Source organism: Sphaerodactylus townsendi, linkage group LG04 (assembly GCF_021028975.2).
Source record: "Sphaerodactylus townsendi isolate TG3544 linkage group LG04, MPM_Stown_v2.3, whole genome shotgun sequence".
NCBI lineage: Eukaryota > Metazoa > Chordata > Lepidosauria > Squamata > Sphaerodactylidae > Sphaerodactylus > Sphaerodactylus townsendi.
Window position 1 is genome coordinate 137,313,867 of NC_059428.1, and position 24,597 is coordinate 137,338,463.

Below are 24,597 nucleotides of genomic sequence, written 5' to 3' on the forward strand. Positions count from 1 at the left end.
GCATAATTGAAAGCATAAAGTGAGGGGCATTTCTATCATTTCTTGATCTAAGCGTTGGAAACAGTTGTCATCTTCTCAGAGCCAACCCACAGAGGCTTTGGAAATGGTTCCCGGATTGGTTAAGGATGTGAAGACACCTTCTCTCCACTTATAGTCACCACATTCCATTTGCTCAGAGCTGCCAATATCAGAAAGGGAATTCAAAAATTATGATGAGCATGCTTTTCAATCACACAGTTTGTAGCTTTGGGGTGGGTGGTCCTCAAAATCCTAATGATACTCAGCTCTATATCATTAACCAGATCTCCTGGTGGTGCAGGAGAGGCCCTGGATTGGTGCTTGGCTGCGGTGGGTAACCGGCTAAATGTGAACCAACTGAAAAGTCAGAGGAAATGCTGGTTAGGAAGGGGGAGATCTTAAATGACACTGTGTCCCCCACTTTTGATGGAGTTCAGCCAACTCGGTTAAAAGCCTTGGTTGTGAGACTCTCCTCTCACCCTTGTACCCCACCACAGTAACCTCACTTATCAGTTACCGTTTTTTGCAGGTATCAGGCTGCCAGAGGCAGGGGGGATGGCTCCTGGGGAAACGCCTGTTCTGGGCAATGCCCCCCCCCCCGCACCCCACTTACCTTAGCCGGTGAGAGTCTGCCATGGGGCGCCCGGTGGCAGCCCAGCCAGGCTGCTCCTTCGCCCGGCAGAAGCTCTGCCAGCTGGCGGGGCCAGGCTGACGGGAGGAGTGTTGGGACGATTCTCCACCCCACCCACCCCGCCCCGTGACCAGCTGGCGTGAACCCAGGGACATGAGCCCCCATTTGTCCCCATGAGCGCTCCGCCTCTGCAGCTTGCAAAAGGGCAAAATCAGCAACTGCTCATACAGGTGCTTTCTCTATTGTGCCCCCCACCTTGTGAAATGGCCTGCCCAAGGGGAGGTCATGAAAGCTCCCACTCTTCTGATCTTCCTGAAACAGAACTATTTAAGAGGGCTTTTCTGTTCAGGTGCAAATGGTTCTGTTGCACTGTACATACGGTATTAAAAAACTGCTTGGGTAGCTGATTAAGGACTGTGCACTCTGCTGTTGTGGTTGCCTTATTATAAGTAAGATCGTATTTATACAATTTCTTTACTGCTTAATGTGTCGTGCGATTGCTTATGCTATGCTTCATTTCTTTCTAGTGGTTCTGAATGTCTCATTTTTTGTGTGTAATGGTACTATGTGTAATCACCTTTGAGTCCCTGTGAGAAAGGCAAACTAAAAATAACAAATAAATATCAGATATTTACCCCAGTCATTTTTGCAACTTAATAAGGGCGATCTTTCCAAGAAAGGTTGTAACAGACATTATACCCATACATTTAAAATGTGCTACTTGTTCGGTTTTTCCCCTCGTAATCTCTGCATGATACAAGAGTTTTTTGAGATCATAACTTCAGATTTTTTTTATAGTTCACACCCAGTAATTGATAAATGTGTTCAGTAATTCACGTAATCCAGCTTCTGATGTGGTTAATAACACAGTATCATCTGTGTAAAGCAAAATGCAGACCTCATGGTTGGCCAGTCAGAAGCATCTAATATTGGTTTTTGCAAATGAAAAATTACATCATTCAGCAGGGGTAGGGAACCTGCGGCTCTCCAGATGTTCAGGAACTACAATTCCCATCAGCCCCTACCAGCATGGCCAATTGGCCATGCTGATAGGGGCTGATGGGAATTGTAGTTCCTGAACATCTGGAGAGCCGCAGGTTCCCTACCCCTGATGTAGAGATTGAACAGTAGAGGGCCCAACAGACATCTGTATCAGAAATCCTTATTTAACACCTTGCACAAGGGAGATATGACTGGAAAGCTGCAGGCTGTTTAAATAAAGAGAATGTGGCAATCCCATTCTTTGGAGGGATCCGATTATCATCTGTAAATATTATGACTTGTCTTGTCCATCTTTGGGCCTTCAATGACAAGACATATTTGGAGCACTGTCCCTGGGGTTGCACTTCCAATTATCTTCCATTCAGATTCCTTACCCCCACTTCAGCATTTAGACAGTGGCAGATCAAGCCACCAGTGGTTCCACAGCAGGGATCCTTTTTGAGTCTGTGGGCACCACTGAAATTCTCACACAAAATGCCTGCCATGGAGGCAGAGCCATGCCAAATGCACACATCCACACAGAGGATTCCTAAGCAGTGGGCACTAGCGGAATAATTAAAGGGGGAGAAAGGAGCAAGAGAGTAAAACCGACACTGAGAGGTCAGGTGCCATCAAACAATATAATTTTAAGGGTCTGGTGCCCAAGTCAGCAAGCAAAGACTCGGGAACGTTTTAAGATCTTTATTGGAACTGTGTCAGTCCAAGGTTCAGATGGCCAAAACTGAAGTTTGGCTCTCTGACACCTGGTATATACCTGTAAGTTACAACATAAGAACATAAGAACAAGCCAGCTGGATCAGACCAGAGTCCATCTAGTCCAGCTCTCTGCTACTCGCAGTGGCCCACCAGGTGCCATTGGGAGCTCACATGCAGGATGTGAAAGCAATGGCCTTCTGCGGCTGTTGCTCCCGAGCACCTGGACTGTTAAGGCATTTGCAATCTCAGATCAAAGAGGATCAAAATTGGTAGCCATAAATCGACTTCTCCTCCATAAATCTGTTCAAACCTCTTTTAAAGCTATCCAGGTTAGTGGCCATCACCACCTCCTGTGGCAGCATATTCCAAACACCGATCACGAGTTGTGTGAAGAAGTGTTTCCTTTTATTAGTCCGAATTCTTTTCCCCAGCATTTTCAATGTATGCCCCCTGGTTCTAGTATTGTAAAAAAGAGAGAAAAATTTCTCTCTGTCAACATTTTCTACCCCTTGCATACTTTTATAGACTTCAATCATATCCCCCCTCAGACATCTCCTCTCCAAACTAAAGAGTCCCAAACGCTGCAGCCTCTCCTCATAAGGAAGGTGCTCCAGTCCGTCAATCATCCTCGTTGCCCTTCTCTGCACTTTTTCTATCTCTTCAATATCCTTTTTGAGGTGTGGCGACCAGAACTGAACACAGTACTCCAAGTGTGGTCGCACCACTGCTTTATATAAGGGCATGACAATCTTTGCAGTTTTATTCTCAATTCCTTTCCTAATTATCCCCAGCATAGAGTTTGCCTTTTTCACACCTGCCATGCATTGAGTTGACATTCCCATGGAACTATCAACTAAGACGCCTAAATCCCTTTCCTGGTCTGTGACTGATAGCACTGACCCCTGTAGCGTGTATGTGAAGTTTGGATTTTTTGCCCCTATGTGCATCACTTTACATTTTGCTACATTGAACTGCATTTGCCATTTCTTAGCCCACTCACCTAATTTATCAAGGTCCGCTTGGAGCTCTTCGCAATCCTTTGCGGTTCTCACCACACTGCATAATTTGGTATCATCTGCAAACTTGGCCACCACGCTACCCACCCCTACTTCCAGGTCATTTATGAATAGGTTAAAGAGCACTGGTCCCAAAACGGATCCTTGGGGGACACCACTCCTTACATCTCTCCATTGTGAGAATTTCCCATTTACATCTTTCCATTGTGAGAATTTCCCATTAACATAGCTTAACCCATAGTCCCCCAACCCTCGCATTCCCATAATATCAGCATAATAAAGAATGGTGTGAACAGAAGCATTGCTTTGGGGCAGGCGGTTCCCTCATTGGAGGAAAGCAGATAAGAGAGAACGGTTAAGCTCTATTGCACTGGTGGCGAACCTATGGCATAGGTGGCGAACCTATGGCACGTGCAGAGTGCCTCCCCCACACATCTAGGCTGGCCTGGGCCACTGGACTCGATTATTAGCATTAAACCTAAGACCTAGTTTTGGGGAAGCAGTGTAGGTAACCCTGTTAAGCGCTGTTAAACCCCACTGATTTTCATGCGCTGAACTAAAGTGCGATCCTTTATCTGGGAGTAAGTTCAGTTGCTGACAATGGGGTTTGCTTCTGAGTAAACCCTCCTAGGGTCGTGATTCACCCGTTGGAAGAGTTGCATGGTTGCTTCAAAGCAAAGCCACCGACTACCACCAAGCTTACTCCTGAGTAATGCACGCCTCGGAGCCAACCATTTTTTCTAAACTAAAACCTCAGTATTCAGGTTAAATTTCCGTGTTGGCACTTTGCGATAAATAAGTGGGTTTTGGGTTGCAGTTTGGGCACTTGGTCTCAAAAAGGTTCACCATCACTGCTCTATTGACTAGTTACATTGCAAGCAAGGGAGGCCTCCTTGGCCTCAAGAGATGATAATGGCTTGACCAGCTGTGGCCTTGATGGAGACATGTGAGATGGCAGGCCGAAAATGGCGCAGCCTGACAGCCAGCCAATCAGATTTCCAAAGGCCAACTGGAAGCACTGCTAAGCAGCTGCCCACCTGGCCACACCTACTTTCTAAAACATGTGGTGGGTGCCTATAAAGGTACTGGCAGGTGCCATGATGCCCCTGCTCTAGAGTCAGATCCAGAGTCTGAGAGAGCAGTCGCTCCAGACCTTTTGGCTGTAGTGGAAAAAGCTCCTACACATGGACTGGAATCACTTGTTTGGTACCTCCAGTGACAGATCCCATCTTTAGGACTATTCATTCTGGATCTTCAGGGCTGGCGCCCTTTCCCATGTAGGAGGGGCTGCTGAAAGTCCCCATAGGTTAAAGCCAGCCTCAATCCCTACCATTTGCAAAGAAATTGATAATCTCTGTAAAATGATGGACGAGGGCTGTCCTTTCCCTTTCGTCCTTGTGATATCAAATCGTTCGGTGGCTGAGGCTCTTCAAGGGCTCCCAGCATTCAGTGCACATTGTCAGAGCAGGATATATGTTAGCCAGGGTTGGCAGAAAAGTCTGCAGTTCTTCAGCCCTGGGTTTCAGGGTAGCAAACTATCAAACATTATGTAAGATCTTTCCACACCTGGATCTCCCAGAGGAAAATTGCAGACCGATTGTTGACATGGAAGTTTCTGAGATGTTGTAGCAGCAAATTAACTCAATAAAGCATGTAGCAGGTTGCTGTTCTCACTGTCGAGATGCTGCACTTTCTTTAAGGAGACATGCCTGGTGTCAGACAAGAGTGGAAGTTCCACCATTTGATGGTGTTGATTTGTTTATTTTTTCAGACGTACAAGGAAGGCCCTAAAGAAATAACATAAGAATAGGTTATATGGTCCCAGCTAGAGGCTCCAACTAGGAGCCTAGCAGCTGCATGTTGTAAAAGCTTCAGTTTCCAAATCAATGTCAAAGGTAGGCCAGCATAAAGCAGTTACAGTAGTCTAGCCTATAGGTGACCATCACGTGGATTACTGTGGCCAGATCACTCCGAGAGAGGTAAGGGGCAAGTTGCCGTACCTATCGTAGATGGAAAAAAGCTATCTGGGCTATTTTTGTGACTTGGTCCTCCAATATAAGAGTGGAGTCCAAGGTCACACCCAAGCTCCTTACTGACGAGGCAAGATGAAGGGCCTCACTGTGCAGGACAGGCTGGAAATTCCCTGATCGATCTCCCCTGCCAAGCCACAAAACCTCCATCATCGATGGATATTAATTTTAATCAGTGTGTTAGCTGCTTCTCTGTGCAGTAAGCTCCCCCATTTTTGTTATGGGTGCCAGGACTTAATTGCACTGATTAAAAGAAAAAGGAAACTTTTGACCTAGGTTCAGATAGCCAAGGAACAAAGACAAAGGTACAGAGATGACCTGTGGGGAGAAGTGTGAAGTTTACATGGAAATGCTAACAGATGCAAATTTCTCAACATGGAGATTGCACATGAAAATGATACTACAACAGGAAAATGTATGGAGTTTTCTCTTGATACTGAAACCAAGCCAACCAGATGAAAACTGGAACAAACAGAACTCCAAAGCCAGAAGTGGTATTATTACAACTTTGTCAGATCAATTATTAACCTAGGTCCTAGACAGACACTTTTGAAACAGCAGCCGAGCTTTGGGAGGAATTAGAAAAACGTTTGGGCAGGAAATCTCAAACAACAGTGATGTTTCTGCATTATCAACTACCAGTTAAAAGTCTGCCAGAAGGAAGTGATTTAAATCAGCATATCAATAAAATGCTGAAGCTAATGATCAGCTGAAGTAAGTCCTTCAGTTCTGACAGGTTTAATAAGTGGCTTTCTAGAGTGTGTTTTTGTTCCTAATATCTTTATATTAAGCACATCAGTATGCTTGGGAGATAGAAGTGATGAAAACAGCAGTTCCCTAAGCAAAAATAAAAAGATCTTCTGCATTAAAGGGAAAAAGTCAGTGTGTGTATTGTTTGTTGACGTTTCTTCCCAAATCTCATTTGTTATTGTTGGCATAAATAATATACTCCCAGCATCCTCAGCAACAGTTGATATTGATATTCAATCTGTTAGCATTACCTTGTGTAAGATTCTGGTATCAGTGATCACAATTTTGTTTGTTTGTTTGTTTTAACATGTTTTCGTGCTTGTATTTGTTAATACTTTTGTATAAATTATAAAATCCTATATTATAAGTATTATATAAACAATATATGTCTAACAGTCATTCCCCCAATGGAAGCAGAGCTCCTTCCAGTTTGCCTCATTGAGATTGGAGTGATGTGATCCCTGTGGCCCACTTTAGTCAGCATCTTAGCTGCCTTGTTCTGCCTCATTCGAAGTTTCCAAACACTGCTGGGGGCAACCCCATGTGGACTGCATTGCATCTAATCTAGATGTAACCACCATAACGGCCAGACCTTTTCTGCCCGGGAAAGGCCACATCTGGCTAACCAGTTGAAGCTGGTAAAAGGCACTCCTTGCCACCTGCTTATCCAGTGGTAAGCCTGGGTCCAAGAATACCCCTGGACTATGGACCAGTTCCTTCAAGGTGTCCTTTTACCGCTGTGCTATAGAGAGTGTCTTAACCTACTCCATCTGTGTATGGTTCTCCAGTTGCACAGTGGCAGATAGGAAGGCGCTCCAAAGGGTGATCTCTACTGCCCAGAGGATTATCGGCTGCCCTCTCTCCTCCTTGGAAGAACTCTATAATTCCCGAAGCCTAAAGAAAACCTAAAATATTCTGAGAGATCCGTCTCATCCAGCACACTCTCTTTTTGAACTGTTACCATCTGGCAGACGATACAGGTCTATCAAAACTAGGGCAAAGAGGCTTAGAGACAACTTCTACTCTAGAGCTGTGGCTATGCTGAACTCCATGGCTTCGTGTTGATGTGTTTGGGGCTGTGTAGGGATGGGTGGAGGAAGGGGAAAGTGAGGATGGGGTATGAGTCTGAAAATGTGTGCATCGAGGAATGCTGCTGTAAATTTCGTTGTGCGTGCACAATGACAATGAAATGCTTATGCTTAAATGCCACCCCATCCAAAATGGATAGTATTTTAGATCTTGCTGGTATTCATAGGTTTACTTCCTATGTATCATCAGTGCTCATCAATTATATTATCTTGTTGGGTAAATCTTGTTCTTCCAGTGTTTGTGTACCCTGCCCAGTCTTCATAATGATTCCCCTTGCAGTCATTTCATCTGGTTATTGTGTACTCTGTTGTACAGCTGAGGATCAAAGCAGTGCAGTGCTTTCAGCAGACAGAGCTTGCTAATGCCTCAGTAGGTAGCTGAGACATCGTGACCATTTAAGAGTTCTCACTTGAGAGCTGTTGATGCCGAACTTGGTTGTAGGACAGGTCATTTTAGCACATTCAGATCATACTTCATGAGTTGACATCTGATCATGTATTTCTATTCTGCTCTCTAGTTTACTGTCAGACTCTCAGTTCACAGAACAACTCGCTTGAAAGATTCAAGGATTTTATTCATGACAGCAAAGCAACAGGAAAAGACAGTTCCGGCCCATTGGCAATGTTCAGGCAATCCCACCCCCCATCCCCCATGTGAACCAGCAGATACAGAAAAGTCCAGCCTGTTCTCACCACACAGCCTCAAAGACAAGGATCTGATAAACACCTGCAAAGCCAAAAGCAAAACAAAGCACAAGTACAGTCCACTCCCTCCCCCCTTAGGAATGGCATCCTGACATTTACTCCCTGAACATCCACCTTTTGGGAGGACAGACAAGGCTATGGTTGTGAACCGCAGGAATCGTGTCCATGTGGCTAAGTAAGAAGAAGAAGAGGAGGAGGAGGAGTTTGGATTTATATCCCCCCCCCTTCTCTCCTGCAGGAGACTCAAAGGGGCTGACAATCTCCTTGCCCTTCCCCCCTCACAACAAACACCCTGTGAGGTAGGTGGGGCTGAGATAGATCCGAGAAACTGTGACTAGCCCAAGGTCACCCAGCTGGCGTGTGTGGGAGTGGACAGGCTAATCTGAATTCCCCAGATCAGCCTCCACAGCTCAGGCGGCAGAGCTGGGAATCAAACCCGGTTCCTCCAGATTAGATACACGAGCTCTTAACCTCCTACGCCACTGCTGCTCCTAAGTAAGCCATACATGAGCCTTTATTTAATGAAAACATTTATCTTCATCTTCTCCAGGAATAGTAACTTACTGTACAATCAATAAAAGAATGTTGACAACCCCTAAAATTATGGATCCGCATCTACTAGTGGTAAAATCTAATCGGATCTGGTACATGAAATTAGGCCCAAGCACGGGGGGCGGGGGGAGGGGCCGACCTGGATGGCCCAAAGTGGCCTGATCTCCTCTGACCTCAGGAGTGAAATAGGGCCGGCCCTGCTTAGTACTGGGATGCAAGACCACCGAGGAGGTTGCTACGTACAAGCAGGCGGTGGCGAAACAGCTGGTTGGTGTCTTATCCTGAAACCCCGTGGGGTCACCATAACTTGGCTGTGACTGGACAGCACCTTTCATCAGCATTATGGGAGTAGGGAGAACTGATGCGCTTCACTGGCATTCGGAGATCCCGGAGCCCCCAGCTCGGATTGCAGCCCCATTGATATAGTATAGCCTGTTTATGTAGTATGTAAAATAGAAGTTTGTTTTGTAAACCATAGAAGGATTTGGTGGAGCAGGAGTTTCCCTGCCCTTGCTCAAGTGGTCGATTTGCTCCCACGAGACCGTAGCTGTGAGATGGGATTGTGTTGTTCATATATTCTGTTCTGAGAAAGTTTAAGCCACCTTTCCAGGTTATTAAGCATAAGCATAAGCATTTTATTGTCATTGTGCACGCACAACGAAATTTACAGCAGCATTCCTCGATGCACACAATTTCAGACTCATACCCCATCCTCACTTTCCCCTTCCTCCACCCATCCCTACACAGCCCCAAACACATCAATACGAAGCCACGGAGTTCAGCATAGCCGCAGCTCTAGAGTAGAAGCTGTCTCTAAGCCTATTTGTCCTAGTTTTGATAGACCTGTATCATCTGCCGGATGGTAACAGTTCAAAAAGAGAGTGTGCTGGATGAGACGGGTCTCTCAGAATATTATGGGCTTTCTTTAGGATTTATTAACCAAAATCTAGTATTAAAAGCCCAGCCACAGCATAAAAACACTGAACAGCTAAAATAAATTTTCAGGTGAACCCCTCTATTTAACGGTATTTAAAAATTAACTTCTTGATTAAGAGTCTCAGCAAGCAGAAACATTTTAGCCTGGGGCCTACAAGATAGGAGAATAGGTACCAGGCAGCCTCAAGGAGAAAGAAGGGCATTTCATAGGTGCCAATACACACACACACCACGCACACACACAAAAGGGCCTGCCTCTGGTTGCTGTCTGCCTCACCTCTGAAAGGAGTGGCCGCCAAGAATAGGGCTTGTGAGACATGATATGTTGGAGGCTGCCTTTCAAATGCCCCAAAGCCATTCCAGGCACTAAAGGTAAGAACCAGCACTTTGATTTGTGCCCCAAAACATCACCCAGTGCAAGAGTGATGCGACGTGTGTGGTGAGTGCATGTTACACATTTGTACTGGACCCAGAGACATGCTGCTTTGATGTAACACAGAAATAGTTATCCCTTCTATTCCGTCAACATAGTCTTCATTATACCAATTTAATACTGTAGTTTTGTGCCTTTTTATTCTTTGGCACTGGCAAATCAAGTTTCCTTTCACAGACCGCTCCCTTTATCTTTGTAGCTCGGCCTAGGTTCACTCAGCCAGCCAAGATGAGACGAAGGGTGATCGCCCGGCCTGTGGGAAGCTCCGTGCGCCTGAAATGTGTAGCGAGTGGAAATCCTCGGCCTGATATCAACTGGTTAAAAGACAGCAAGCCTCTCACCCAACAGGAGATGGGTGAGAACAAAAGAAAGAAATGGACGCTGAACTTGAAGAACCTGAAGCCTGAAGACAGCGGGAAATACACCTGCCGAGTCTTCAACAGAATTGGGGAGATCAATGCCACCTACAAAGTTGAAGTGATCCGTAAGTACTGAATCCAAACCGGAGATGGAAGTGGCAGTTTTTCTAGTTAAACTGGCTGATGCGCTGGTCCTTATGAGACCCGGGGAGGGGGTGGTGGTGGAGGACGGACTGAGCACCAGAATACAAACCATGATTTTTTACAAAGCTTCACAACTCTGTCACGTAAGTAGTACAGTGGACCAAGCAAGATGTTCCACAAACCAATACAAATAGGCAGGTTTATTGACTAACTCCAAGTTTATAATTGTTATTGGTTTCAAAATATCTGACTTGCACCTTTGATTTTAGTTCTACATTCCACAGGCTCTAATTGACTCTGTAGGAAAAAATGGGAATGAAAAGCACATCTGGAGGAATTCTGTGCTGAATAGAGTGTACAAACCTGTTGGACATCTGGGGCTGATAAAGACGCAGCTGTGTGGAGCCGTAGAAACATGTGTTTACACTAATACCAGGAGCAGAGACAGGGAAATGAATCAAGTCTCATCTCAATGTCAGATGCGGCATTTCCACTTCACTGAAATCAGGGAGAACTTGCTACAAGTTCTTTTCAGTCCCCGTTTATGTTGCTGTTTCTTTTTATCAAGCTCACCATTGTTTTCATTAGCTTTTGTGGGCTAAAACTTGAATGCTTACCAGATAAAGGCAGATAAAATGGTTACTGTTTGAACAGCAGACTGGTTTGGTTATGTGCTTATCCCATTTCCTCTATTAAATCTTCCCCCTGAGCTCCTGCTTATTGGTTGCCTTTCCTGATATAGCTCCAAAGAGTGTTATACCCTGCTGGTAATAATCTGCTAGTGATCCCTGGCCCTAGAACTATCCAGCTATCCTCAGCCAAAGCCAGAGCTTTTTCGGCCTTGGCCCCTAGCTTGATGGAACGCCCCGCCCAATGAGAGCCAGGCCTTCAGGACTTGGCTGTGCTGCAGGCAAGCATCAGCTATGGCTTGTCAGACAGTCTAAGGTCAGAGCAGGTGGCAGCCACAAGCATGGTCCGGCAGTCCAAGGGCAGGTTGTCCAGGAGGGCGGGCAGGCAGGCAGGCAGGCAGGCAGGCAGGCAGGCAGGCAGGCAGGCAGGCAGGCAGGCAGGCAGGCAGGCAGGCAGGCAGAGTAGGAATAGAGGTTCAAGGTGTGGAGCAGAGAAGCAGGTGCGTGGAACTTCTGAAGGGTGTTGTTTTAAATATTCCTGCCAATGACAAAAGTGCTGCCACTGTATCCAGTAGTGAAGGACTGTGCAGACAGAGTTACACATTTGAGGATCCATAACTTTGGACCCCCTGAACCAAACTTCACCAAACCTGGGTGGCATCATCTGGAGAGTCTCCTAGAGATACTCTGAAATTTTGGTGCTGCTAGCTTAATAATTGCACCCCTGACAGCAGGCACTCCCCAAAATCCATCCCCTTCAGCATGGATTTAAAGGGAGAATCTGAGGTCCCCAGTTTAAACATTGAAAGTGATGCTGTTTCAGGGTGGGGGAGAATCCACCCCAAAACAGCATCACTTTCCATGTTGTTTTAACTGGGGACTCCAGATTCTCCCTTTAAGGTGGATTTAAAAGAAGAACTTGGGCTCCCTAGTTTAAACACCATTGAAAGTGATGCTGTTTGGGGGTGGATTCCACTGGAGGTGTTTTGTGAGAGATGATGCTGACATTTGCTTGGTAAATGTTTTGCTGGGGGTGATTTGTGAGAGATTTACATGTTTAATACCCACTTGCACTGGCTTGGAGCTGTTTGTCAGGCTAACAACCTACCCATAGGGTTGGTGTGAGGACAAAATTGGGAAAGAGAGTTGGTGGGGAGAGAGCCATGTATGTTTTGCTGGGGGTGGGAGGTGTTTTGTGAGCTGGTGCAAAAAATCATTCTTTGGTCGTGGTGGGGAGGGTGGCCGCCCATACCTGTGGGCGGGGCACCAAACTCAGGTTTTGTCCCCGGGCTCCAGTTTGCCTAGATACACCTCTGCTCTGAACCATCAGGATTAGTCCATTACTTACTTACTTACTTACTTTCTTACTTTCTTTCTTTCTTACTTACTTACTTACTTACTCTGCCATTGGCTGCCTCTCCCACCCAAAAGACTGATGGGGGCAACTCTGCTTAACTTCTGAGATTTGCAGAAATCAAGCTAAGCCTACAGAATTAGAATTTCTGAAAGCCTTTTTTTTTTAAAAAAAGGGTTACTGCTCTTTTCCAGAAAGAACAAGATCCAAACCCATTCTTACAGGGACGCACCCTGTGAACACAACAGTGGACTATGGAGGGTCAACCTCATTCCAGTGCAAAGTGAGAAGTGACGTGAAGCCCGTCATCCAGTGGCTGAAGCGGGTGGAATATGGGACCGAGAACAAGTATAATTCGACCATCGATGTCGGAGGACAGAAGTTTGTGGTGCTGCCTACAGGCGAGGTTTGGTCCCGTCCAGATGGTTCCTACCTGAACAAACTCATGATCACGCGAGCCAAGGAGGAGGATGCTGGAATGTACATCTGCCTTGGTGCAAACACCATGGGATACAGCTTCCGAAGTGCTTTCCTGACGGTGCTGCCAGGTGAGACGGAAAAGCTCTTGCTCATTGACTGGATTAGTAAACTTTCCCTTTGTTCTGTCTTGAAACTAACTGGGCAAAGCAGAACTTTTTTCACAAGTTTCTACGCAAGATCCCTTCATCGCGCTTGTGTGGGAAGGAAGGGGGGTAGAGGGAGGAATAAGCCCAAGTCCAAACAACAGGCCTGATTCCTGTTCCACTTCCTCTTAATGCTGTTCAAGGTGACATTCTTTGTAAGAGTACTTTGTCCATCTCTTTCTGTCTCTTGCTCCCAAGTTTAAGAAGCTAAAATTGTAATCTTTGCTGAGTTCTACTTACTGATAGGAGTGTCTATACAGCGCAGAGGTTTTTAGCCAAATGATATCCAAGTACCAAATGTAAAAGACCAAAACAATTATAATATTACCAAGTATGTTAAATGTCTACAGCACAATAAAATTTAATTCAGCCTTAAAAGGCCCAAGACGGCCACAAAAGAAGATCCTAACTGAAGGATAGCAAAATTGGAAACAATAGATGTTACAGAAAGTATACATACTTTATCATTAGGGACAGTCACAAACCAAGATGAGAAATATGTTTTGAAGGTTGGTTAGTTAAGAACACCTAGCACCCGACAGCCCGCTCCCCCTCCCCCCTGTTGCCCACCCAGGGACTGTGGGGCACTCACAACCAGCATCCCTGTCCTTGGATTTACCAGCAAGAGCAGCAACCTCCAGGAGAAACTGCAGAGAACTGGCAGGAGGGCCTGAGCAGCAGGGACCGGATTCAGCAGTTCTGTGGAGAAGGGCGGAGCTGGCACAGCCCCAACCAACCTGCAATCATCAGTCTCCTGCAGACCAATCCCAGCCTGGGAGGGTTTGACAGGCAGCCCACCAGTCACTAGTAGGCTGGAACACTGAGGTCCCAGTGGGGGGGTGGGGTGGGGGGGGGTGAAAGGGCAGCAGGGGAAAATTTCAGGTTTGGTTGGTGTGCAGGCAGAGAAAGGATGAGAAGGATGTGACATGTAGATCATGGGCTTGATATAGCAGCAGTGATGTTAACCACCTGACTTAGAAGTAAAGAGCTTCTAAACAGAAGCCAGAATCATGTCTTCTTTGATCCCGAAGATAGCCAAGCTCCTACGAGGCTATGGGGGCCTACCCCACAGGGGTGGCAGACAATGGGACATTCATAAATATGGCATCCGTGCCAAAGTGAACTGAGTCATCCAACCTCACCCCTGATATCCCCACTTGATGCACACTGTGAAAGAAGCATAAGAAGAATCATTGATCTTATCACTTATGAGAATATGATCGATAAGGAAAAATAAACAAACTGGCAAAAATCAAAGGGAAGAATATTCAATGGCTGTTGTATCATTGAATGGTGATAGAACTGCAGAGAGAAGAGGCCAAGTAAGCGAGGGCGGGGGGGGGGGGGTTAACAATCAATAGCCCAATATATTTACCTGGAAAAAAATAGCAAAATTCTGTTATAGTATGATACTGAAACAGACCAGATAAAAGACTGTATGATAAAATGTACACAAAATTTTGCAGGAAACATTCATATGAAACAATGAGAGGATTTATGGGCTAAAGAAATCAAATTCACAGAATGTCAGACATAAGAGAGTATTGTTCTACAAATTGTTCTACAAATTGCTATATCTAAAGATATAGCAAAAAATAATAATAACTGTAGAGGAAATCTGTTGGAAATTTCAAAACATGAATGGATCCTTCTATCATATATCCGTGGTGGCGAACCTTTGGCACTCCAGATGTTATGGACTACAATTCCCATCAGCCCCTGCCAGCATGGTCAATTGGCCCTGCTATGGGGAGATGAAAGTCCATAAGTCCTCTGATGGGTCCTATCGTCATATATGTTAATAGTTAAATACCAGTGTGGTATAGCATTTTAGAGCAACGGACTCTGATTTGGAGAACTGGGTTTGATTTTCACTCCTCCACATGAGCGATGGACTGATGAATTGGATTTGTTTCCCAGCTCCTCCGCATGAAGCCTGCTGGGTGACCTTGGGCTAGTCACAATTCTCTCAGAACTCTTTCAACCCCACTTCCCTGACAAGGTAGCTGTTGTGGGGAGAGGAAGGGAAAGGAGTTTGTACACTGCTTTGAGACTCCTTACAGTAGAAATGGCGGGGTATAAATCCAAACTCTTCTCAGCTGTGTGGTGGTCATGCAAGACATCAACAAAATATTGGATCCTTGATGACATGCAAAAAGATTTTAAAAATTGAGTTTATGATGGATGCTAAAATTATGTTATTAAACATACTATCAAGTTATATACCAAAAATACATAATGAGCTATTAAAAGATATGGTGACAGCGGCAAAAACAGTATTTGCAGAAAAGTGGAAAGCAGATAAATGCCCAAGTCTAAAAGAATGGAAAAACAAATTAGCTGAATATTCTGTCATGGCAAATCTAATATATTAAATGCATAACAGACCAAGATCAGAATTTCAGGAAAAACTGAATGTTTTTATGCATACGTGGCTGGGAATTTAGATGAGAATTAAAATAAAAGGGGAAAGATTGAAGAGAGATGTTTTGTAAGATACTTTTCTGATAAACAAATGTAGATGAAAAGAATAAGATATATTGCACAAGCTTATAAGATCAGTGATCCTTCCTGTGCTTCTTTCACAATTGCATAAGCACTATAATGTAACAGGCAGCCCAATACAAGAAGGGGCGGTAGGGCAGCAGTCAGGGATGGGGCAATGGAAGAGGCAATCTGCAGCAAGGGCACCAAAGGAGGAGGAGAAAGTCCTCTTCTCTCTCCATAGACAACCTATTGCCGGGAACATCTTACACCAAAGTCTGTGCTGCAAAAAGGGTTCTGGACCAAAACTGCATTCCATCCCCAGGAATGCCCCCTCTCCATGCTGGTGCAGGCCCCAGCAATACAGAAGCACAGGCATTGGGGCAAATTTCTGGATATGCACACCGCAGAGTCGCACAACCAAGGTAAGTGACTCTGTGCCAGCATCTGCCACTTTGCAGGGCAGTGGTGCCAGTGCAGGGGCCACACCACTTCTAGTTTGACTTCATCCTCTCCCCTTTGGATTGCAGTTGGCACAGAAATGAATGATTAGAAATGTAACTAATGTATAAGTTACACTGTTACCTGTATGTTGTAATATTAGTAAAGTTATTTATGGAAAAAGAAGACACTCCTAGATGCTTAACCAGCTAAGAGTTCAAATTCAAAATTCAAAATATCATATATACTTGTGTATAAGTCAAGTTTTTCAGCCCATTTTTTGTGCTGAAAACCCCCCCGCGACTATCAGCTGTATTTTAAAAAATATTTTAGGGTTTTTACTTTGTCGGCCTCCAGGGGGCGCAGTTTTTAGGCTAGCGCAGGGGTAGGGAACCTGCGGCTCTCCAGATGTTCAGGAACTACAATTCCCATCAGCCCCTACCAGCATGGCCAATTGGCCATCCTGACAGAGGCTGATGGGGTGTAGTTCCCTAATGGGCATCTGAACAGGTTCCCTACCCCTTGGGCTTGACAAAACTTTGTAGGGATATTGTCAGGTGACACTCCTGATGATACCAGCCAAGTTTGGTAAAGTTTGGTTCAAGGGGTCCATAACAAAGGGGGTGCCCCCATCCCCCATTATTTCCAATGGGATTTAATAGTAGATGGGGCTACATTTTGAGGGTCCATAACTTTGGACCTCCTGAACCAAACTTCACCAAACCTGGGCGGTATCATCAGGAGGGTCTCTTAAAGATACTCTGAAATGTTGGTACTGCTAACATAAACATTCCTCCCCTGACAGGTTGTGTGAATATCCCTTCTAAAATGACACTTGCCATATGCAATTTTATAAATATGTACACTAAAAATAATGAACTATTCTTTTAAAAAGTAGGGTAGTTTTGAGTCCAGTGAACAGGCATGTTCATTCCAGTTTTATTGTAAGATCCATTGTTTAAAACCCTTCCTTACAAAAAAGCTAAGATTTTTGTACTTTTAAAGTTATTGTTGATACCATATTGTTCTTGTTGACTCTCTTTTCCACTTACGGAGCTAGTTTATTTTTTTTCTTTGAAATAAATATTCAAAAACATTTAACCTACTGATACCTGACAGAAGATTAAAACTTGGTAGTCATAAAAATGGTTTGGTACTTTAGAAGAGGAATCATATACGAATGCAAATGTGAGGGAGGACAGATTTGAGAACTGTAGGAGTCAAAGGGTCAAGAGACAACCAAATTTTTTTCCAGGCAACTTGGAAGGGGAGGAAAAAAGTAGTGAATCTATCCTCACGAGAACTCAGCTCACAAGAAATTAGAGTTCTCAGGGTTGGGTATACCTACACCTCAATATAACCAGTTTCAAACCAAAATAGATATTTTTAAGCTGTTAAGACAAATAAAGCTTAAAGAATGCTTTGCACACCCTCCACTGTTAAAAAGAGCAGACAATAAACTTAGACTCAGGTTGACTTTTACTCCCACAACTTCCAACCCCCAGATAATCACATTTGAAAGGATGGTTGTGCAGGATATAGAAAAGCTAGAGAAAAGAGGGTTTAGAACATTTGCAAACCTTTCTTCATCAGGCAGAATTTGCTTAGAAAAATTGGCAAAAGATCCTCAAATTATTATAAAGGAAGCCGATAAGGGAGGAGCGATTGTTATAATGAATACAGAAGACTATATATCAGAAGTAAAGAGACAATTAAATGATAACAACTCTTACTGCAAATTAGCACAAGATCCATAATTAGGATAGTGGTACAGGAAGGCATTAGCTTTGGTTTTATTACGGATAATGTTGCCAAATTTCTTGTTCCAGAATTCCCTAAAATGCCTGTTTTTTTTATATTTTGCCCAAGATTTACAAAAACATCTTCCTGCCTCCTGGTCATCTCATTGTCTTTGGATCTGCTCCTGTCTTTGAACCCCTTTCAAAGTATCTTGATACTTTCTTACATCCCTTTGTCTGTGCTTTACCTTCCTACATAAAGGACACACAAGATTAAATATCTAAATTAGAAGGATTCAAATGGCAAGAGGATTATTTATTATGTGCTTAAATGTAGCTATGCATTGTCTGATAGAATAACAGAGTTGGGAGAGACCACAAGGGCCATCAAGTCCAACCCCCTACTATGCAGGAACACACAATCAAAGCACTCCCGACATATGTTCATCCTGCCTCTGTTTAAAAACCTGCAAAGAAGGAGACTCCACTGCTCTCCAAGGCAGTGAATTCCACTGTCGAACAGCCCTGACAGAAGGTTTTTCCTAATGTTTAGGTGGAACCTCTGTTCCTCCACCTTGAATCCATTACTCCATGTCCTAGTCTCTGAGGCAGCAGAAAACAAGCTTGCTCCCTCTTCGACGTGGCATCCCTTCAAATATTTCAACATAGCTTCTCCAGATGAAACATTCCCAGCTACCTAAGTCTCTCTTCATAGGGCATGGATTCCATTTACCATTTTGGTTGCCCTCCTCTGGGCATGTTCCAGCTTGTCAATATGCTTCTTAAATTGCGGTGGCCAGAACTGAACATAGTACTCTACGTGAAGTCTGACCAATGTAGAGTAGAGTGGTACAATTACTCCCCATGTAATCTTTTTGCAAAGTGATGAGGACTAGAAGAATTTACTGATCTACTTGGAATGCTAATGTTTTTTTAAAAAATAAGATAGGTAACTAAAGGAAGAAAGTTTATGCTAATATGCAAATGCTAGGAGGTAGTCCTTCCTATATGTATATGTTTTTTCGTTTGTTTCTTTGTTTTGTTTTTTATCTTTTGTCATTTATATGTAGATTACCTAAAGAAAACAGAATCTTTTTCCCTTTTGTTATAAATGTTGCATACTGTACGGTTTTGTTTTGCAAATTAACAAAAATTAAATTAAAAAAAACACAATTACTTCCCTTGATCTAGACACTATACTGTTATTGATGCATTGCTTTCTTGGCTGCCATATCACACTGCTGATTCATGTTCAGTTTGTGGTCTACTAAGACTCCCAGATCCCTTTCGCATGTAGTGTTGTCAAGCCAGGTGTATCGCATATAGTATTGTCAATCCAGCTATATCTGTGCATTTCATTTTTTCTGCCTAAGTGTAGTGTCTTACATTTATCTCTGTTGAAATTCATTTTGTTAGTTTTGGCCCAGCTCTCTAATCTGTCCAGATCATTATGAATCCTGCCCCTGTCCTCTTCCTCCTCTTTCTTTCTCTCCTTGTCGCTCTCTCCTTCTCTCCTTCCTACCATCTCCTCTTCTCTCTTTCGAGCCTCCCCACATTCAGCCATCCACCTCCCTCACTCCTCTCCCTTCGCGGCCCCACCTTTTCTTCCTCCGCGCTTTTTATCCCCTCCCGACTCTGCTCCGCAAATAAAGATCCCTCCCCTGCTCTGTCCCGCCTCACCCCCGACCTCCTCGCCCGTCCAGCCAGCCTCGGCAGTCCTGGAACCTCGCCTCCCACTTCGTCACAGGCCTGCCCTCGCAAGGACGCAGGCTTGTGTGCTCGCTCGGGCGGTGCCCACCCTACCTTGTCAGCGGCGCCTGGCTCTATCCTCTCAGGCCCGCCGGTTCCTGGCCTGGGAGAACGGGAAGGCTGTCTGTCTGCCACCTCCCCTCCACATCCCTGTGCCAGCCTGGACCTGCCACGACAGGGTCCCGCTGGCAAGTCTGCCGAGTCCGGCCAGTCTTGGGAGGGGTTGGTCCCCTCCAGTCAGTCCAAGGTGGGGAACCCCTCCTGCGATCCCAGGAAAGGGTGGGTCTCTGCCGGTGACTCCAAGGAGGAGAGGTTCCCCGCTCCCAGACAGCCGCATACGGTGGGGATATGGCTGCATCCGTTTTTTAGCTTTCCCCACCATATGCGGCAACCGCAGATTCTGCAGTCCGGCTCAGAAGTTTCAGCACCCGCCCTATAAGACGACACCCATATAAGACGACCCCTGACTTTTGAGAAGATTTTCCTGGGTTAAAAAGTAGTCTTATACGCCAGAAAATACAGTATTTGATTTCTAAATTGGCCATTAGGTGATGTCCACATATGCAATTGTCTGTATATATTCCCAATGAAAAAACTATTGTCCTCACAGAATTCTATGAGTCACCCATTTGCTTCATTGCTTCTTGTTGTGCTACTAGCCCACATCTTCCAGGAGTATTTGATTCTGCTTTGTTTCCTACTTTTGCTTTCCAGTTACCTATGATTATCACTTAGGTGTGTGATCAATTTCTTCCTGGACACTTGCATAAAAGCTATCAATTTCTTCCTCATTAACATCCGAATGACGGTTATGTGGATAGGCTTTCCATGAAGTCTGATGTTGCTCAGTGTATGTATGGAAACATCTCCAAATAGCAGCCAGATTAATTTTAGTCCTTGTCGCGATCCGTGTGGGTCATCTGAGTCACAGGGCTGTGGATGTCCTGCTGTGGGAGCTGAGTCTGCTGAAAGAACTGTCCGGAGGTGGGAAACCTGCCCCCATTCAAGCTGCTTGTTTGAAGTTTCTCTCCACCGATAATTTTCATGAATTAAAAAAGTGGATTGCTTCCCTCTTCATGCCTCGTTTGATTTTAAGTTAGTATTTGCTGAGTGGACAGAGCGAGTGGACTGTTCTGAAGGTGAATTTATCCTACATTATCTCAGGTCACAGAACTAGAGCATTACAGTATCTCTTAGCTTCAGGAATGAACACTAAAACCAGTGGCCCTAAAAACACCTATTTTCCCCTTTAGTGGCTTGCAAAATAACTCCCGTACAGCAAAATTTCAAGCAGAGGAGTGTGAGTGGTTAGAGGGCTTGGAAATGGGGGGGGGGGGCACATCACTCTTTCTCTGTTGGCTACTCATATTCCTCCCCCTCTCAGTACCAAAGCAAAAGAGCACTTCCATATTCCTCCCATAGCATCTTCAGGAAGTCTCAGATGAGCATGATGTCAGGCATCATGTCAGCATCATGTTTTCTACAGAGAGCATCATGTCAGGCAGTCTTGCCCAGGGGTGTAACTAAGGTTGGGCAACTCAGAGCACTACATGACTGGGGGCACCTTGGCCACCCCTTTGCAAGGCAGGAAGTCCTCCACCAGTGCTGCAACATCCCATGGACCCTGCTAGCTGAACTGGTGCAGCCCCACTGGGAGAAGCCCACAGAGCCACATGGCCAGCACCAGCAGGTTCCTGTGAGTCTGTCGGGAAGAGGGAAGAGAACCTCTGCTACTTCCCTCCGTAGGATGCATATGGTGAGGGCAGCAGTGGCATCTGGGTGACGTGGTGATACTCATTTATGGGGTGCTGCAGTGCCCAGCAGCCACTGCCACTCCATCTGGACATCCATGCACCTCCGAGCGGAAGTTATCTCAGCATCAGCCACTTGAGCTCCCTTCCAGGTCTCTTGCTGCTGCCTGCCTTTTCCTCTCCACGCCTGCAGAGGTCAGGTATGATGTACATCAGTGATTTTCAACCAGGGTTCCGTGGTACCCTGGGGTACCATGAGCATGTCCCAGGGGTACCGTGGCAATGCTAACCCCCCCCCCCTCACTTTTGTGGTGTCTCCTGCTGGCGCCAGCAAGGACATGGAGCTGGCTCGGGGCAGGGCCTGCCACAAGGTCAGCAGCCACTTCCTGCCCCCCCCTCAGTTCTTCCCTTCACCCTGGGAGGGGAAGGTGGGGGGTGGTGCAAGCAGGGACACTGGGAGGGGAAGGTGGGGGGATGGCAAGGGTACCGTGAGATATGAAGAGTGAGGTCAAGGGTACCGTGACATCGAAAAGGTTGGTAAACACTGATGTACATGATTGTCTGACATGCTTCATTTTTTCTTCACCATCGCCTGGGGAGTATACGGCCCAGGAGTCGCTGGGGCAGGACTGCATTGCTTGCCCTGGGCATCATTTTCTGGAGCTATGTCCCTGGTCTTGCCTGCAGTGTTCTGGACTGGACAAAGCCATCTTGACCAAGCCATGTCCTTCAAGTTCAGTTTTCTTGGTTGACATAAGGAAGGCATGGCTGGCAGGTGCCTCAGTTTTGCTTCTGCTCTGGCTTGCCATATTGCTGCCCTTTGTCCTGTAAAAAATATCACCCCCACCTCCTCAAGGCGAAGGACAGTGGTCTGTCCATCATGCTTCAAAGGGGAAACCAGCAACAAAGATTGCTTATTATTAGTGCTGCTTAACTTTCACCCCAAACTCCAAGTTGCTCGTTGATGAATAGTGTATGTCGAAATCCAGTGTTCTGTCTGGTGACTGGTAAGAATCTCCCATGCCTGATTCCTGCTAACCTTTTTGCTGTGTTTCTTCCCGACTGTCCAGATCCCAAGCCACCCAGCCCTCCTGTGGCTCCTTCCTCCACCAGCAGTCTTCCGTGGCCCGTCATCATTGGGATTCCTGCTGGAGCAGCCTTCATCTTTGGAACCATCCTCCTGTGGCTGTGCCAAACCAAGAAGAAGCCCTGCTCTCCTCCAGCGGCAACCCCCGTCCACCGATCGCACCCCCGGGAGCGGGTCTGCATAGCCCAGGCCCCTGACAAAGACTGCCTGTCCTCCGTTAACTACGAGGAGTACATTGTGCAGCAGCAGCAGCAGCAGCATTTGCTGTCCCAAGGACCTGCCCTGGCCTCAGCCATGGTTTCCAAAATGTACCCAAAGACCTACACGGACATCCACAGTCACACTCACTCCCACGTGGAAGGCAAAGTTCACCAGCACCAACACATTCATTACCAATGTTAAAGAGCAGCCTCTGCCCATCTTTTGCCTTCTGCTGCGGTAGGCAGACAGCTGTGAGTCAGCAGGCACTGCTAAGGTAGGGAACGAAACCAAAATGAAACCAAACCAAAAACAAAAGCGTTTGGGAGACAGATGCGGAATGTGGGTATTTGGCTGTTTTATTACTGTGACAAGGGATTATGAAGGAATTCCCAAAGGGCAAAGGCGACCTCTTGCACCCCTTGAGAAAGAAACCTCCGGCATGAAAGTGAGAGAAGCCCACCGCTGCTTCTCTTTTGTGGTCAGCTCCTGGAAGTGCAAATCCCAACGAACCTTTCTCTTTGGAGCCCCCCCACCTCCCAGGGAATGAAAGCAAGGAGACACCAGAGGCCGAGCGCCCAAACATCAGAGCCTTCCAATGGCCTTCCAAAGAAGAACACTACCACATTTGTTTGTTTCTAAGGGGGATGGGATATTTTTATTTAAAGTTGTGAAATTTTACAGTGTTGCCTGATAATTAGGAATAACTAAACTAGTGATGACTTTTCACCAGAGGGGCTCTCCTGAAAAGGAGTCAGCTCTCTCGTCTCGACTGCCAAAAATACAAAGAACGTTATTCAGCTTGCTTTTATATTTATATTTAATTATTATAATGATAATAATAAACTGCTAGATTTTTATGGATACCATGCTGCCCTTCCCATAGGTAAATCCCTGTTCGTGGTTAATGGGGGCAAATATGTGGGCTGCGGAGTAGGCGCCCCAAGCAGGTTAAAGCCAGTTGGGAAAGAGAATTAAAAATGCATCTCCAGAGAAACATAAATTTGCTGAATGTGCACTTGTGGGGGGGGAGGGGTCAATCTATTTTGTCAATTCATGCAGTTTCTTTTCAACCTAGTTTCAAAGGAGAAAGGAACAACGTAGGACCATATGAAATACCCAACTGAACTCAAAGCTATTTTAGTCAAAGATCTAAAATCTTTTTTTAATTCTATACAGAGTTTAAACAGAAGACGTGTATATTAATTTATTTTGTTAAAACAAAAAAAGAGAAAAATGTATAATTTCATCAAGAAAGGCATTTCTATTCCTATTTTTGATCAAAAATAAAGATTTTGTTCAATTTGAATAAATCCCACAAATACAAGAGAGCTCATTTTCCCGTTCTGTGCTTATCATGCGGTATATCATAGACCACATTATTTCATCAGCGATCCTGTCACCCTTCCTTTTTGACTTCTGCTGTGTTCATTTGTCCTTACAAAAGTTTGCCCTGCAAACACTATTCATGTACTAGTTTCAAGCGGAAAGGAACAAAATGATAAGATGATAAGATTTTCTTGTAGTACTGCTGTTGGCTGTGTGAAGTTGTTAAAAGAAGGGCCCGTAAAAGCAGAACTATCACTGTTGGATGACCTCAAGCGGAAAGACATATTTGGAGAATGTTGTGCTTAATGCTTTTATTCCAAAAAAGGAGCTTATTGCTGTGAAGATGTCCTTTGAAACTTAAGATTTCTCATGATGCACAAGAGAGGATCCATAAATCAGAATGGAACTCAGCATCATTGGCTTACATTAGAAGACACTTTGGCCCTTTCCGCACACACACGGAAACGGACCTTCACCGGCATAAATTATGCCGGTGGAGGCTCGGGGGCTGTTCGCACTGTAGCATGCGAGCAGCCCCAATTTCCTCCCCACCAGGAAAGGCGGCTCTGCACGGAGCCGTCTCTCCTTCGGTCCCCTCCACTCACCTCTTCTGGCAGCATCGCTCTGGAGCGCTGGAGGGACACGCCCATGCTACCCTCTGATTTCCAGGGATCAGAGGGTAGCGCGGGCATGTCCCTCCAGAGCAACGCTGCCAGAAGAGGTGAGTGGAGGGGACGGGGAAAACAGCGTCTTCCCACCGGTGCTGTTCGCGCCGCGCCAGCGGGAAGACGCTGCTGTTCAAAAGCCTTGCTCCTTGAGTGAGGTTTGAAAGCAGCACCTTCACACTGCTTGG

The 24,597-nt window shown here is 45.5% G+C and overlaps 1 protein-coding gene across 2 annotated transcripts in view; it reads left to right on the forward strand.

The window, feature by feature from the left end:
- The window catches only part of FGFRL1 (fibroblast growth factor receptor like 1), a 190,531-nt gene extending 166,787 nt beyond the window's left edge, over nt 1–23,744 (forward strand). For both annotated transcript variants that reach the window (XM_048494981.1, XM_048494982.1), the window contains exons 5-7: nt 10,057–10,341; nt 12,538–12,891; nt 22,201–23,744. In XM_048494981.1, coding sequence (XP_048350938.1) covers nt 10,057–10,341; nt 12,538–12,891; nt 22,201–22,619 — 1,058 coding nt within the window. In that variant the 3' untranslated portion in view covers nt 22,620–23,744. The remainder of the gene's footprint in view (nt 1–10,056; nt 10,342–12,537; nt 12,892–22,200) is intronic.
- The last annotated feature ends 853 nt before the right edge of the window (nt 23,745–24,597 follow it).